At 52.3% G+C, this 14,019-nt stretch overlaps 6 protein-coding genes across 6 annotated transcripts; 2 read left to right on the top strand and 4 right to left on the bottom strand.

Moving 5' to 3' along the window:
• Positions 1 to 45: 45 nt before the first annotated feature.
• Positions 46 to 928, bottom strand: N7477_002143 (DUF2293 domain-containing protein; the record flags this gene model as incomplete). The annotated part of the gene is made up of 3 exons (XM_056963806.1): positions 46 to 519; positions 572 to 694; positions 839 to 928. The coding sequence occupies 3 exons, from the start codon at positions 926 to 928 to the stop codon at positions 46 to 48; spliced, it is 687 nt and encodes a 228-aa protein (XP_056823759.1).
• A 2,055-nt stretch (positions 929 to 2,983) lies between these two features.
• N7477_002142 (PHD finger domain protein) lies at positions 2,984 to 5,358 on the top strand (the record flags this gene model as incomplete). The annotated part of the gene is made up of 3 exons (XM_056963805.1): positions 2,984 to 3,017; positions 3,098 to 5,120; positions 5,175 to 5,358. The coding sequence occupies 3 exons, from the start codon at positions 2,984 to 2,986 to the stop codon at positions 5,356 to 5,358; spliced, it is 2,241 nt and encodes a 746-aa protein (XP_056823758.1).
• Positions 5,359 to 5,699: 341 nt separating this feature from the next.
• Positions 5,700 to 6,896, top strand: N7477_002141 (sideroflexin family transporter; the record flags this gene model as incomplete). Its single annotated transcript, XM_056963804.1, has 5 exons — positions 5,700 to 5,803; positions 5,861 to 5,994; positions 6,057 to 6,151; positions 6,208 to 6,551; positions 6,581 to 6,896. 5 exons carry the CDS (start codon positions 5,700 to 5,702, stop codon positions 6,894 to 6,896), a joined length of 993 nt encoding a protein of 330 aa, XP_056823757.1.
• A 129-nt stretch (positions 6,897 to 7,025) lies between these two features.
• On the bottom strand, positions 7,026 to 8,606 carry N7477_002140 (amidase; the record flags this gene model as incomplete). The annotated part of the gene is made up of 3 exons (XM_056963803.1): positions 7,026 to 7,204; positions 7,273 to 7,864; positions 7,890 to 8,606. 3 exons carry the CDS (start codon positions 8,604 to 8,606, stop codon positions 7,026 to 7,028), a joined length of 1,488 nt encoding a protein of 495 aa, XP_056823756.1.
• Positions 8,607 to 8,917: 311 nt separating this feature from the next.
• N7477_002139 (tyrosine--tRNA ligase TYS1) lies at positions 8,918 to 10,650 on the bottom strand (the record flags this gene model as incomplete). The annotated part of the gene is made up of 11 exons (XM_056963802.1): positions 8,918 to 9,087; positions 9,129 to 9,237; positions 9,284 to 9,298; positions 9,351 to 9,646; positions 9,713 to 9,771; positions 9,821 to 9,873; positions 9,924 to 9,950; positions 10,005 to 10,118; positions 10,171 to 10,298; positions 10,360 to 10,438; positions 10,489 to 10,650. 11 exons carry the CDS (start codon positions 10,648 to 10,650, stop codon positions 8,918 to 8,920), a joined length of 1,212 nt encoding a protein of 403 aa, XP_056823755.1.
• Positions 10,651 to 11,395: 745 nt separating this feature from the next.
• Positions 11,396 to 13,668, bottom strand: N7477_002138 (putative protein kinase (Lkh1); the record flags this gene model as incomplete). Its single annotated transcript, XM_056963801.1, has 7 exons — positions 11,396 to 11,590; positions 11,647 to 11,734; positions 11,794 to 12,256; positions 12,309 to 12,656; positions 12,715 to 12,796; positions 12,855 to 12,899; positions 12,940 to 13,668. The coding sequence occupies 7 exons, from the start codon at positions 13,666 to 13,668 to the stop codon at positions 11,396 to 11,398; spliced, it is 1,950 nt and encodes a 649-aa protein (XP_056823754.1).
• Positions 13,669 to 14,019: the final 351 nt, after the last annotated feature.

Genomic DNA, 14,019 nt, shown 5'->3' with positions numbered 1-14,019 from the left:
TCCAGTAGTATGCAAGTGCATCTATCAAGCCGCTTCGCAAACAAATCAATCCAGCACGATCACCTCCGGTTGGCAACAACGATCCGGGGGAATATGGCTCTTTAAGTTCTCATGTTTGCCTTGCCAGGTATTTCTAATAGTCTGAACCGTCGGCCACACTGTCTCGCGGGCTTTCTCTCGATCAACACCGCCAGAAAGAAGCTCCTCATATGGCGTGTGCGTGTGCCGAATGTGCGCGTCAACGGCGAGAGTGACCTTCCGGTCGTCGGTGGTCGTCGCAGTGCGCCCGACTCGTCCAGAGCCCTTGAGGAACGAGTGATTCAGGATGATCTTAAGAGATTCCTCGGGCATCAGTGGGAAATGTTGCCTAAGCAGCTTCCGACCGTGAGAGAGGTATTTGGCATCACGAGCCTGAACGAGCTTGGCGCGAGAGTCAGCAGTGAGTTCGGATAGCTCGACCACATTGGCATAGATACTATCAGGAACCCGGATGCCCTGGACGCGCTTGCCTGGTTTGTCCTGGAGGGGCATGAGAAATTATGAAATGAGTATGGACGGGTATGGTACTCACGTAGACAACATAGACTGTTTGGAGTGACTCCTTAGTCTTGCGGCGACAGTGAAGGGTAATGTATGCATTTCCCTTGGGAACAAAGACATAGCAATCTGGCATCGACACGTGCGCGTAGATATTCTGCAGATATAATCAGCGGGAATCTAGGAGTTGGCGCGAGAGGTACATACAATTTCTAGGGGGTCATTTGAGACCGGTAGATTCCTCGACGACTTTTGAGGAGGGGTAAGCATTGTAGATTCCGCGGGTTTTCATGTAACTCACAGACGAAGATGGCTTGCGCGACTTGCGGACGCGTCCATTCGGGGCGGGCCCTTTTTTGCGGCTGCGGCCCTGGGATTTGCTACGTGCCATTCTGGATATAGTTGTAATTCAAGATAAGGAAGAGAAAGAGGGGAAACGATTAGGAAAAGACTTCGACTGAGGGGCCATCCTCACTAATCCAGACGACTGCTTTTGCTCGACGGATGTCGAGGATGCGGGCATGGAGATGCTGATGCCTTGTCTATCAGGCAGAACACTAATCCTCGTTTCAACAAACACCATTTGTCGGTCTCAGGCTCATTTTCCAGAAAGTCTTCTTCCTGATACAAATTCCAATTATCTTTACTAATAAAGGACTACGTGCGAGGGTTAAATCAATATATGTGCTTGTCGGATCTACATCCCAAGACGGATTCGCAACAGCACAATTTTGCCGACTCAAAGCCCCGACAGTGGTATCTTTGTCCCCAAGTTGAATCAATTGGACTGGGTAGCCCTGGAAACAGCTTGTGTGGGCCCGACAAGAAACGGCGGAGAAACGCCTGTTTAGTGGAGCTAGTCTTCAGTTGTTCCTCCCCCTGATCGTGCCTTAGATTCCCGAGGCGGGAGTCAAGTATTGAGCCAACGTGTCGGAATCAGATCCGCGACGTTGGGACGAGAATCTCTGAGCTAAACCACTGGGCATGTGCAAAGGAAGGTGACGGGTTCCGACGAACCGGACTTGAGAAATTGCGATCACCCCGATCTCACCAGCATCGCGTGGAGAGTCAAGTGGGGTTTCCAATGTCGCATGTAGGAAACCGAGAGGGACTGGGGCGCAGCTTTTAATATAGGAAATCAAGTAGTGAACGGATTCCAGAGCATCGAATCCAGGACCGGGGCAAACAAATCGGAGTAAGGGCGGCCGAGAGCGACGCTAGTGGAGGAAGTGCAACGCAGGTACAGGGCCCAAGGCCCTCCAGACCCAAGTTGGGCTCATAATGCCAGGGGCCGTGGGTTAGCTGCAGGCGATCCTCGAATGATGAGCTGAAAAGGATGGTCTGGGATGGTCGGTTGTGGTCAGATCTAGGATGCGGATAATGATTGCTGACTCCCCTTTTTCTCACGCCTGTTTGTATGAGTTTCCACCATTGGGGCAGTATTTCAACCGCTTGGAAACTTGGATTTCCCAAGGCAAGATCTCTAGGAACTCCACTTCCAATCTCGCAAGTCTATGTCGTCATCGGTAAGAGTGGCCCGCTCTGAAGCTCACTAACGGACTCTAACGGACTCTAACGGACTGAGCGTGAAAGCCGCGCGCCCGTTACTGGCTGATATCCACAGGACCAGCTAGGCTTGGGCGGCTTCCCCGAACCAACTAAGACTCGATACTGATGGTCAAACCGGGTTAGAGGCTCGATCTCGTTTCCTCCCAATAGGGAACTAGATCGGCAGACCTTGCCCAAGGAGAGCCCTTCTCCGCCAACTCCTTGATAGGCGCCCTGTTTTGCAGCTGACTTGGAGCCGAGAATATCGCCTTGTACACGATCTTTCGACGATGTTTATTGTATCTCTGGAGAGTAGGCATGCGACGAGAGCCATCATTCATGACAAGAAACCTATAGAAAACCACAACGACTTCGAGATAAATAGTCCAGATAAAAGAATTGGCAGTACAAGTAACTACCGCAAAGTAAGTTCCCTATGAATCGGCATCGGACAGACAGTGGATCGGTGGAGGCGTTTAACAAAAAGAAAATTGGAAAAAAAAAAAGGGAGAAAGAAAAAAAAAGGTCCCCACGCCTTTTCAATCTGGACAAAGAGGAAAAGAAAAACACTGAGGCCCCTCATCTTTTTCTTTTCGTACCAGCTATACATTCCAAGCCTTTGGAACATTGGAACCAGGGAAGACGGGTTGATCTGAAGTTGGATCAGGAACAGCTGGAAACACCTTCCCTTTCTCTGCTCTCTTCCACCTCCCCCTTCCTTCAGGTCGAGCAGTTGAGCAGTCAAGTAGACCACTCTCTTGGCTTCCAATGACCCTCGACCCCCCTCCCTAGCATTCTTCTCCTCGAATATCCCCCTGAAGGTTGCCTGGCAGCTTGACCTTCAATGGTTGCTGGGTCCGTGTTGCTGACATGAGTTGGGATCACCCTGTTCACAGGTATGTGCTGCCCCCCTTCGTCCCCTTTCGTGCGGGGTGAGCCTCTCCTCCGCTCGTTGGTCTGTTCTTTTCATTTCTGCGGACATCATGATGCTAATGAGACCGGACATGTTCAGCTTCAGCTATCCCTCCGGCGAACCTCAAACCCCCCACGAGGACACCTACTACCGCGGCATTTGATTCCTTTACCACTCCCAAACTCGAGTCCAGTTTCTTTGACCCTCGGGTCACCTGGGATACCGCAGACCCCTATGCCTCGAGCCCCGAGTTCCTTCGTTCGCCGCAGAAGTTCGGTATTGGCACCGCCTCAAACGGAGTGAGACCACAGGACGCCAAGGATGGGAGGGGTTCGGACCAGACCGATACGGCCAGAAGAATTGGTTCCATGAAGCCATTGCCTAGTGTGGTCGAGGATGGTCTGCAGATAGGTTCCGCCAAATTTGCAGCCTCTATGCAGACGCCGCCGCCGACGAGTGCGTCAAGACGCAAAATCCCCGATTTTGACCCGTCCAACACGACTACGAGAGGGAGTGCATCTCAAATGACAACCCACCTAGAGACTCCCAGTCGCCTGCTGGGCACCTCACCGAGGATGTTTGGCAACTTGCAGTCCTCGCCGGACCTCTTCCAGCTGGCTTCGATGGATCCCTCGGCGTCTCCCTTCTTCCCGCAACAGCGGCTATTCTGGGATCAAGAGCACGACCAGCAGACCGATGTACCTTTACCCGGAACCGGTCGAATTCAGGGCCACGTTCACGCACAGAGGTCGGCGACATATTCCTCTACGAACACGCATATCCCTCAATTACCCACCATTGATGGCACCATGGACCTCCCCGACTTTGGCGGGTTTGGCATCTCCTCCGCACCGCCTACCGATGCCGCTTTGTTCCCAGCTCCATTTTCAACCTCTCCCCGGATTCCAGTCGCCAAAGCAGAAGATCCTGCTATGTTCTTGAGCTCTCCTGCGCGACGTTTCGGTGGCCTTCAGATGACTCCGGAAAGACGGCCTGTCAGAATGCGGCAGCCATACCACCATCAAACAGAAGAATCAAAGCGGGATGAGTTTCGTCGGGCTCAGGTGGGAGATGTACGGGCTCCTGGCTCGTACTCGAGTTTCTCTGAAGACGAGACAGAAGATGACGATTTCACTCCGCGTGGCCGTCCTGGCCTGACCCGGAGTGTGACACATACAGCTATCACCAGTTCCTCCCATCGATCACTTAGTCAAGCTGGGGGCATGATGGCCTCGACTAGCGGAATTCGTAAGAGCCCTTCAAAAGGCCGAGCCTCCCCGGCTAAGAATATGCGTCCGATACCTTTGGGACGGTCCAATTCTGTTGCTACTGGAGTCCCGACCCGGTCTTCTTCGGTGGTACTGCGTATTGGCCGAGATGGACGCGCAAAGACGGAGATGCAGCCGGTGGACGAGGGACCTACTGGACTGACAGATCCTCTGACCGGTATGGATCTTGATGGTTCTGCTACCGAGAGCGAGACCGACCCAGCAGAGTATTCTGATTATCCCGTTCTACCTCGTGCTCAGACTTCTTTTACTCTGTTTGATGGCAATCGACCCAGTCTCGCTCGTAGTGACTCTGGTTCCCGCCCCCCTTCTAAGGGATCGTATGCGTCCATTGGCTCATCCCATTCCGGACGGATTTCCCCTTGGGCTGGTTCCTCCCGAGGCGTCAGTGGTCGGTCGACGTACCGGGGATCTCCCGATGCTATCAAACGGACACCGAAGCGGCACTCGTCGTTGCTCCTTTCTGATGCATCTTATACGCGCGGCAGTATCGCATCTCAGACATTACCTGGTGACGAGGAAGACAGTGGTGATGCCACTCATGCCCTTCGACAGGTTCTGAAAGAGCGTGGTCGTGTCCCCAGGCCTTCCACCGGTGGCTATGGTGCTCGGCTGCCGCGGTCATCACACACATTCACCCACCTCCGTTCCTCGCCTCCCCGTTTACATAGCGACTTTGATATTCACCCTCGACACTCTAATAAATCTCCCACCACCTTGACTGATCCTGACCTGGCCACTCCGAGCACCGATCGCAACATTAGCAACCCGAGCAACGGAACACGCTGCATCTGCAACTCCATGGACAACGGTGGCCATCTTATGATTCAGTGGTAAGTTGTTTCCCAGACTTTCTCTGTTTCGATCTAATCTAACACCGGCTATAGCGAGTCATGTAGCCACTGGTTACACACCAAATGCGTTGGGCTGGAACGGGCAAATCTGCCCTCATTCTATGTATGCATGTTCTGCGATCAAACTCCGTCGCGACAGAACCGTGTTCGGTCCGGGTACGGATCCGGTGGCGGCCCTCCATCTCCTTTGGCGCACAAGTCCTATCGATTTCGATAGACCCCCCCCCCCTTTTACGACCTCTCCTTTGTCCCATTCTCGATCCCCCTTTTCTGCATTAGCCCGGGACCCTCCCCGATGTTTTCCTAATTGTCATGATGATACCTATGTACTATTGCACTGTGATTCTTTCCAATAGAAAGCCTTTCCCCCCCTTTTCGCATAGAATCGGCAAGCCATCCGATCCCTTCTCCGTGTAAACTTTGCATCGCGTGCGATGATTGGCCATCGCCCACTTATCGGCTCACCGCCTTTTTATCGTCAAAAATGAAATCGGCCCCCCGCAAAAAGAGTCACCGGTCATTCTTTCTTCGTTCAGTCGTTCTTTTTGCTGTTCGGTCATGTCTGCCTCGATTCCTGGCAACCGGGAGCTTCCCAATTCCCAGTATGATCTGACAACCTACTGGGGCCGCGTGCGCCATGCGGCGGACATTTCTGACCCGCGGTGAGTCTGGATCGTCGCGTGCCATGATCAATAAGACTAATGGAAAAAAAAACATAGGACACTACTCGTTTCATCCACGGGCCTGGACCAAGCCAAACAGCTTATCTCCTCCTACAAGCAGAACAAGATCTCCGATATGAATGCGGAACTGTGGCGGGCAAAGAAGGTGGTGGACTCGACCCTGCACCCTGGTATGCGCTTGGAAGAATAACGAACACAACGAGAAGATTCTTGACTGATAAATGAAAACCAGATACCGGAGAACCGGTGCTGTTCCCCTTCCGCATGTCCTGCTATGTTCTCTCCAATTTGGTGGTCACTGCGGGCATGCTCACTCCTGGCCTCGGAGTAAGACACCCGATCCGAGCTCCGTCGCACGGAATAACCAAGACTGACTTCTTTAGACTGCCGGTACCCTTCTTTGGCAAATCGGCAACCAGTCGCTCAATGTCGCAATCAACAACGCCAACTCCAACAAGTCTACCCCGCTTTCCACCTCCCAAATCGCCAAGTCCTATTGCATGGCCGTTTCGGCTTCCTGCTCCGTTGCCCTGGGCCTGAACGCCCTTGTGCCCCGTCTTAAGAGCATCTCTCCTAACACCCGTCTCATTCTTTCCCGTCTGGTCCCCTTCGCCGCCGTTGCCAGTGCCAGCGCTCTCAATGTCTTCCTGATGCGCGGCGAGGAAATCCGCCAAGGTATCGACGTCTACCCCGTGCTGTCAGCCGAGGAACGCGCCAAGCGCGAACAGTCCGAGGATGAAGCCGCGCCCTTGAGAGCCTGGGCAAGTCCAAGAAGGCCGCTACCCTGGCAGTCGGTGAGACTGCCATCAGCCGTGTCCTGAATGCTACTCCGATCATGGTCCTTCCCCCTCTGATCTTGGTCCGTCTCGAGAAGACGGAGTGGCTCCGTGCTCGCCCTCGCATGATCCTGCCTCTCAATCTTGGTCTGGTCTTGGGTACTTCTCTCTTTGCTTTGCCTTTGGCTCTGGCTGCTTTCCCTCAGCGCCAAGCTATCAGCGCTGCTACTCTTGAGGATGAGTTCCATGGCCGTGGTGGTTACGAGGGTATGGTTGAGTTCAACCGTGGCATGTAAAGGTTTTTTTTTCTTTTAATTAGGCGTCGCAGCGTATGCATTTCGAACCCAGGTATATGTGTGCATAGATATCCTGGGTTGTTTCCAGGTTCTTCTGCGGTATAGATTTGAATTTCCATATTTATCTCCCTATTGCGACTTGACTTGTCTGTGTATCATGCTTAGATCTGGGGGTCTTCTGACACGGAGAATTCCTTCGACGCGCTCTGCAAGAGATAGAAGCTCTTCGTCACACCCATGTCGACCCATCAACTCTAGTCCAATAGGCACACCCAGGGGCGCACTCGCAGTCGGCGGACTAAATCCAGCTGTCCATATATCAGTCTTGAACTTGCATGGAGAATGCAAAGGACAGATTGATTCGGTCTGAACTTACCAGGAAGACAAACAGCAGGATTCCCCGTCAACGCTGCCAACACACCATTTCGCCGGGGCTGGATGGTTGGTCCGATCTCAATAGCCAATTGTCGCTGATGGGGATATACCAATGCATCAAGAATATTCTCGTTGAAGCATGACTGAACAGACTGCTTCAGTTTCGCGACCTTTTCCAGACGGGTTTTGTATTCGGCGCTAGTGCGAGAGTATGTCGTGGGATCCTTCAGAGATGCGTAGAACACGTCTGTTACGGCGTTCATGTCGTACTCTCCGCTTTCGATTATAGACTGGAGAGTATGGTATGGTGAAGAGATCTCAGGTGATTGGAGGAACTGTTCCAGGCAATCTTTGAACTCAAAGGGTTGTGTATCGACTGTGGTGAGTAGGGTTGTGAGACTCCAGTCGTAACAGGAAGAATCGATAGAAACCAATTCGATATCGGCATCATTAGCTTCAATAGTTTTCAGAGCGGTGTGAACAATCTTCTGGACCAATTCATTCTCAAGAATGACTTTCTTGGGAAGATCTGGATTCTTCTCTTCAAGCTTGAAGTATGTCTCCAAGACCCCCCACGCGTATACGGCCATGGGCTCTCGTAGTAGACATTTCACATACTGTTCCGCCATTCCCATGTCTCATCACCTCATAAAGGATCCGAACATCACCAACAGTCCTCCCCATAGGCCCAGCCATATCCTGTGTCACTGACACAGGCACAATTCCCTTCTGAGAAACATTCCCCTTCGAAGGTCGAAACCCCACAACAGCACATGCAGATGATGGCGATCGCAATGAATTCATTGTATCAGTACCGCATCCCACCAACCCCAGATTGGCCGCCAGTGCAGCAGCAGTGCCGCCCGAAGATCCACCCGGTGTGCGAGTCAAGTCATAGGGGTTGCGGGCTTGGCCACCCAGTGATGAGGTGGTGGTGCCATGAAGCGCGAATTCGTGGAGATTTGCCTTGGCGAGAATGATTGCGCCTGCGGTGCGGAGATGGTGCACGATGGCGCTGTCGGTTGAGCGAAGGGTGCGCAGTGCTGCAACCCCGGCGCTAGTGGGCAGGTCATAGGTGGTGTAGTTGTCTTTGAGGATTATGGGCACTCCGTGTAAAGGCGGGAAAGGAATGCCATTTTGGAGAAATTGAGTGGACTCTTTATCTTTTTCAGTGGCTATGGCCAATGCTTTGGGGTTGATGGCGATGAGTGTTTTGAGTGTCGGGTCATGGTGCGCGATGCGGTCGAGATATGCGTGCACGACCGCAGCGCAGCTAGTGATCTGTTGGCGAAGAGCATCGTGGAAGGTAGATATGGTTAGCTCGAGGACATTCATTGGGAAGTTGACCAAGGTTTTCAACGATTGTTGTAGTGAATGCGACCAGTATATCTCTCGTTTGGCGGGGAAAATGGAAGTCGGAATTCGGTCCGATGCTTCACACCAGCGACTAAGGAGACGAGTGGATCGACTGAGCACTTATGGCTTTCTTCTTCGATGCAGTCGTGATGTTTTTCGATACATGAATTGATCCTAGGAACAGAAATCCTAGAAAGTCCTGCAGTGATTCTTGAGAAGAGATGTTCCAAGGCCAAGGATAAACCCGCAATGCTTTTTATGTTCAAATCTGAGATCTATTTGGGATGCATCTAAACAGCCAACTTGTCCATGGCATCAGCAGCACTCTTTCCAACATCAGCCTCGGTCGCCGGCTCCTTTGAGACATCCTTGCCTTCCTCAGCCTGAGCGCGAGCGCCTGGGTGCCTGGTGCCCTTGTCCTTCTTCTTCTTTTTTCCTTCGGGGCGTCTTCGGGGTAGGCCTTCTTTTGGATCTGTAGATTATTTAGTACATAGAGGTTACAGAATGCTGCGGTATGGTATCGAACCTCCTGCCACTCAGTAGACTCTTGATATTCTTTCTGGATGGGTGCGAGAAGACGGCACAGAGCGGCGGTGACGGCGGGTTTCAGCTATATCGTATCAGTCACGTTCTCAAGTAGACGGAAATCAACATACCAATTGCGGGGTAAGCTATTGATCTCATTAGTAAAGTTATTCAAGTCATGGGTCCGAGGCAACTTACCACATCGGCGGCGTAGTCCTTCTTCATGCTCTCGATGTCACGGTAGACCAGAGGCTCTCCCTCCTTCTGCTCGACCTTGAAGAGACGCTCTTCATCAAGGAGAGAGCTAGCAGGGAGGAGCACGTGTTCAGTGAACGCAAGAAGACCGTTGTCTTCGACCTGCTTGGGAGGTGCATTGGCCTTCTTGACCTTACGGCCAACAATCTCCGGTGTGTCGAGGAGGTCAATCTTGGAGTTGGCGTCGGAGGAACTCATCTTGCCTCCAGATAGGCTCTGCACGATAGGGTTCATGATGTCTTTTGTATGGTCAGCTTTTTTTCCATTCTTTTTCTTTGCGTAAAAATTGGGTTTGAAAAACCTACGAGCACGGCCAGAGTAGCCCAGCTTGGGGAGCAAGTCCTTAGCCAAGGCGAAGATTTTCCTAGTCCAGGTCAATCTATATCCTCCAATAAGCAGCACGGCAATCTTACCGCTGGTCAACACCGCCAAATTGGCAATGAACATCGAGGTACTCCTCATCAAGCTGAGAGATTGTTAGTGTGTTGAATAAGGTTTGCGATGAGAAGAACGTACAGCCTGGAGGATGGGGTAGATGAGACCCTGGAACGCAGTTGTCAGTGAATGAATGCCCAAGAACAGTCAGACCAGGCTTACACTCAGAGGAGGGTTATCCGACTGCTTGACAACCTCACTGCCGGCCTTGGCGCAGTCGTGAGTGGATGTGATCGAGCAAGCCCTGTAGGTATCCATCGTATACTTCGCAGACAGCTATTTCCGAGTCAATCAATCTGGGCTTTCCCTCCGTTGTTATCAATCTCACCTGGTAGGAGCTACCTAGCACGAATTCCAATTTCTCCACGGGGACGTTGCATGCCTTGAGCAGCGCAGTAATCGCGAAACGGTAGTACTTGGCACGGTACTCGACAAGTTCGATGGGGGCCTTCAAGTCTAGGGAAATGAGTCAGACTAAGATCATGTCATCTCGGCGCACAGAAAAGGGGACACTTACTGTCAAGGAAAGCGTGAACGTCAGCTAGTAAGATCTTCACATTTGCGCCGGCTTTGAGCAGCTGCGCGATTTTCATGATCTGTGGCCTGTTAGCCAGCGCAGACTTGAGCTTGATCAGTCAACACCCACCGGAACGAAGTATCCGCAGTGAGGAGCTCCTGTTGTCGCGGTACCCCAATAAATCTTGAGAGTCTCGCCTTTATTCAGAACATCTTCAATGATCTCCGGGTTGAGAACTTCAGCCAGGTTCTCGTTGATGAGAGCAAGCTGCTCCTCCTTGGTCAATGCCATGGCGATTGATAGTCTGGTACCTAGTTTGGCACCGAGTAGGGAGGAAGAGAGGGTGGAGGACTCGAGGGGCAAGGGCTATGAATCACCGCGGGGAGGAATCGCGATATCAAAGATAAAAGTGGGATGTTCGGGCTGAGCGGGTCCACGGGACAGGAACGGAGTTGTTCCGCTTTTCCGAATGTGTCACGGTTTCTTCTCAGCTGAGTCAAATGTCAATGTTGCTCTTCGGTATTCATGGGATTTGCACATGTTCATATCAGTATTTTACATTCCAAGGAAACCCAGGCGCAGAAGAAGATCAATAAAGTCAGGCCAATGCCTATATACAATTTCCCCGGGAATCAAATCATGGTATAAGAATCGCACCCTAGGAATCTCCCAAAAAACAGCCAAGAGGCAGATGCAATCGCAGCCTCAAATACCTAGCGCCAGAAACGAATGGGTAAAAAACAAAATAAAGCATAAGATCTCTCGGATCAGACGCGATCTGCTAAAAACCGGGGGAGATGGGAAGAGTGCAGCCGCCGGGTGTATACAAGTTTCACATCCATCTGGAGGTAAGAAGTAAATAATAAATAAAGGCGCATCGTGATCATCATTCCCTTGTCCCCGTCGGATTGTAACACCGTCCTTCCCGTTCATGACAATAATTACCCAAGATGTGAACCGTCTATCCTTAAAGCCCCAAAGACGCCCGATGCTGTCGACTGAGACAGCGCCCATAATGGGCTCTGCTCTGAGGCCACTAGCCACGTCCTGGGCGGTGCAGGCCAGCGCCGATGCGGTACGCTTCGGTACCGTCGTCGATCAGGCTTTCCTTGAACCAGGGATGCTTCAATGCCTGTTTGGCAGTGATGCGCTGCTTCGGGTCATAGACAAAGATACGCTGCAGCAGATCCAGGAAGTTACGATTGAATGGGGTGTTCATGGGAATAAACTCCTGTAAGAAGGTCAGTTCGGTTCGGCTGGTGACCAAAAAAGGATGAAATGACTTACAGTCAACGGTTTCATGGCCCGAACGTACTTTCGCGAAGCGCGAGTCGTTTCAGCATTCGGATAGTCCAGCTTGCTCCGTTGGAAATACCTAAAGGGAGGCAAGTTAGCCTTTCCTGGCGGTAGTGCAACCATGATCAGTGTACTTACTTCGCAGCCGAGTTGTTATTGCTTCCGGCTCGTCCTTGAATCACCTGTCGGACCAACTTTGCGTCGATCTTGCTACCAATCACTGCTTCCATCATTGCCAGGTGCTCGAGGTTGTCGTGCGTCTGGAAGAGCGCGTCACCGGTGAAAAATTCCACCAGAATGCACCCAATACTCCAAATATCGCACGGGAAACTCCAGCCCAGGTTAAGGATGATTTCAGGCGCCCGGTAGTGCCGTGTGGACACAACAGAGGAGTGGTATTCGTCGTCGAATGTAGCAGAGCCAAAGTCGATCAGCCGGATCTCGCTGTCGAGAAGGACTCGTCTTTGGCGGGCATTTCGAGGGTTCGCGTGAGAGGAAGAAGGAATGGTACGGTTGTAAGTGAAGGTCTGGTAGGCGTTGCTAACGAGAAGAATATTTTCGGGTTTCAGGTCGGTGTGGATGAGGTTGAGGTCGTGGAGGACTGGATGAGAATTAGGGTGGGTATTTCATGCAAAGACTTGGAAGTAACTCACAGGCAACGCTGGTAAAAAGCTGGCGAGCAAACTGCTGGATCTGACTGCTTGGGAAGGGAACAAACCCGTTGCCCTTCAAGAAATCAAAAACACTCTGACCTAGCAGATCTGTCACGATGCAGATGTGGTTCCGGAAATCAAAGCAATCCCGCAAGTGGATGCATTTGTTGCGATTGGATTTATCATTTGAGGCCAGTGTGGACAATACGCGCAATTCGATCCTGGAGGCGTCACGGTATTTTTGGACGGAGCGAATGATTTTCACAGCACAGCGCGCTTTGCGCTGTTTGTCATACGCTTCGACGACTTTGCCAAAGGTTCCCTGGCCCAGGAGTTTGATCACAGAGTCTGAAGAGAGAAACGATTAGAGAAAGGCCGAAACAGTCTCTAAAGATCGTTTACTTACATCGATCTGTCAATGGTGTGTCAGGGGTGACGACGTAGTGACCATCGTCGTCGTCGAACTTTTCGTGGCGCGAGCTCGTGAACTAATTGGGTCAGTTGAGACGACTCTTAGACAAATTTCAGGGTCTACAAGGCACTCACATCGCGGATCACGGGAACAGGTACATCTTTAGCCTTGATTGGAGGCTTTGGGGGGAGGAACGTAGCTGAGGAACGCGTCTCCCACAGTCTCCTCCTCTCGTCGCTTCTGCTCGTCGCGAGCAGATTTCCGGGTGGTCCGTTTGCGCTTTTGGCCCACGGTGGCGTCTTCACTGTATACGCCGTTCGCACCATTTACACCGTTGCTCACGCCCGAGCTACCTTGCGAGCCCAATGATGTGGGGGCCGTGGTATGCAAAGAAGTAGTTCGGTCGGTCGACAAGGAGTGCGACGAATTATCACCGTACTGCTGAGGGTTTGTAGAGAAGGTCGGTCGGTCATAGTATCCGAGATCATATGCCGTCTCGAGTCCGGTCCGTCGTCGCTTACCGGCAGGTTGGGGTACGGCAGGCTGTGCAGCGGAAGAGGCATGAGGAGGCGCGGGCGGTGCTTTTGCAGCCTCTGGGGCAGGGCTGTCATCGATCACAATGACCTCCTTGGGTATGCCATTCTTGTAGAATTCGCCCCAGTCAGGCTTCTTCCTGCGGCCTCCTTGCGAGGGGGCCGCACTCGAGTCACTCTGGTGAGACGCCATCCCCGAGGGTGCCGCCAACGATGGGACGACTCTCGTGGATTGCGTGTAGGGAAGGGTGGTGGTTGTAGGCGAAGGAACCGGGTAGCCGTAGGGGTTGGGAAGGCGAGCGCCCGTAGCGGTGGTCGTGGCGGGATAGGATGTCGCTGCCTGGTATGAGGAATGGGGATATCCGTAATGCTGGTGCGTGGTATGGGTTGCGGTGGCCGTGGATGGCGTTGACATTGTGTACGGAGGAGTCCCGTCCGTCACACGAACGATAGAGAGCACGGAGAAGAAGGCGGAGCAGACGGATTGGTCGGCGGAGGAACGAGGTGATTCTTCTCGGGTGAAGAATATCGAGACCGAATCTACCGGTCTAGAAGACACCAGTCCAAGAGTACTCGAGCAGGGGGAAAAGGATGCGTCGGAAGGGATTAGACGTGACGATGACGAGGCGGTCGGAGAACAGGACAGTGTTCAAAGAGGCATCTCCTCGAAATATCAAGAGGGTGGATGGATTTCACAGAACATTGGAGTATAACAAAGTAACATTTGCGGGTTCACGAGGAGGGGGGGGAAAGAGAAGGTTAGGGT

This window comes from Penicillium maclennaniae (assembly GCF_028827695.1).
Source record: "Penicillium maclennaniae strain IBT 15551 chromosome Unknown utg000003l:1.0-5670915.0:1.0-5674809.0, whole genome shotgun sequence".
Classification (NCBI taxonomy): domain Eukaryota; kingdom Fungi; phylum Ascomycota; class Eurotiomycetes; order Eurotiales; family Aspergillaceae; genus Penicillium; species Penicillium maclennaniae.
This window is presented reverse-complemented; position numbering and strand designations above follow the sequence as displayed.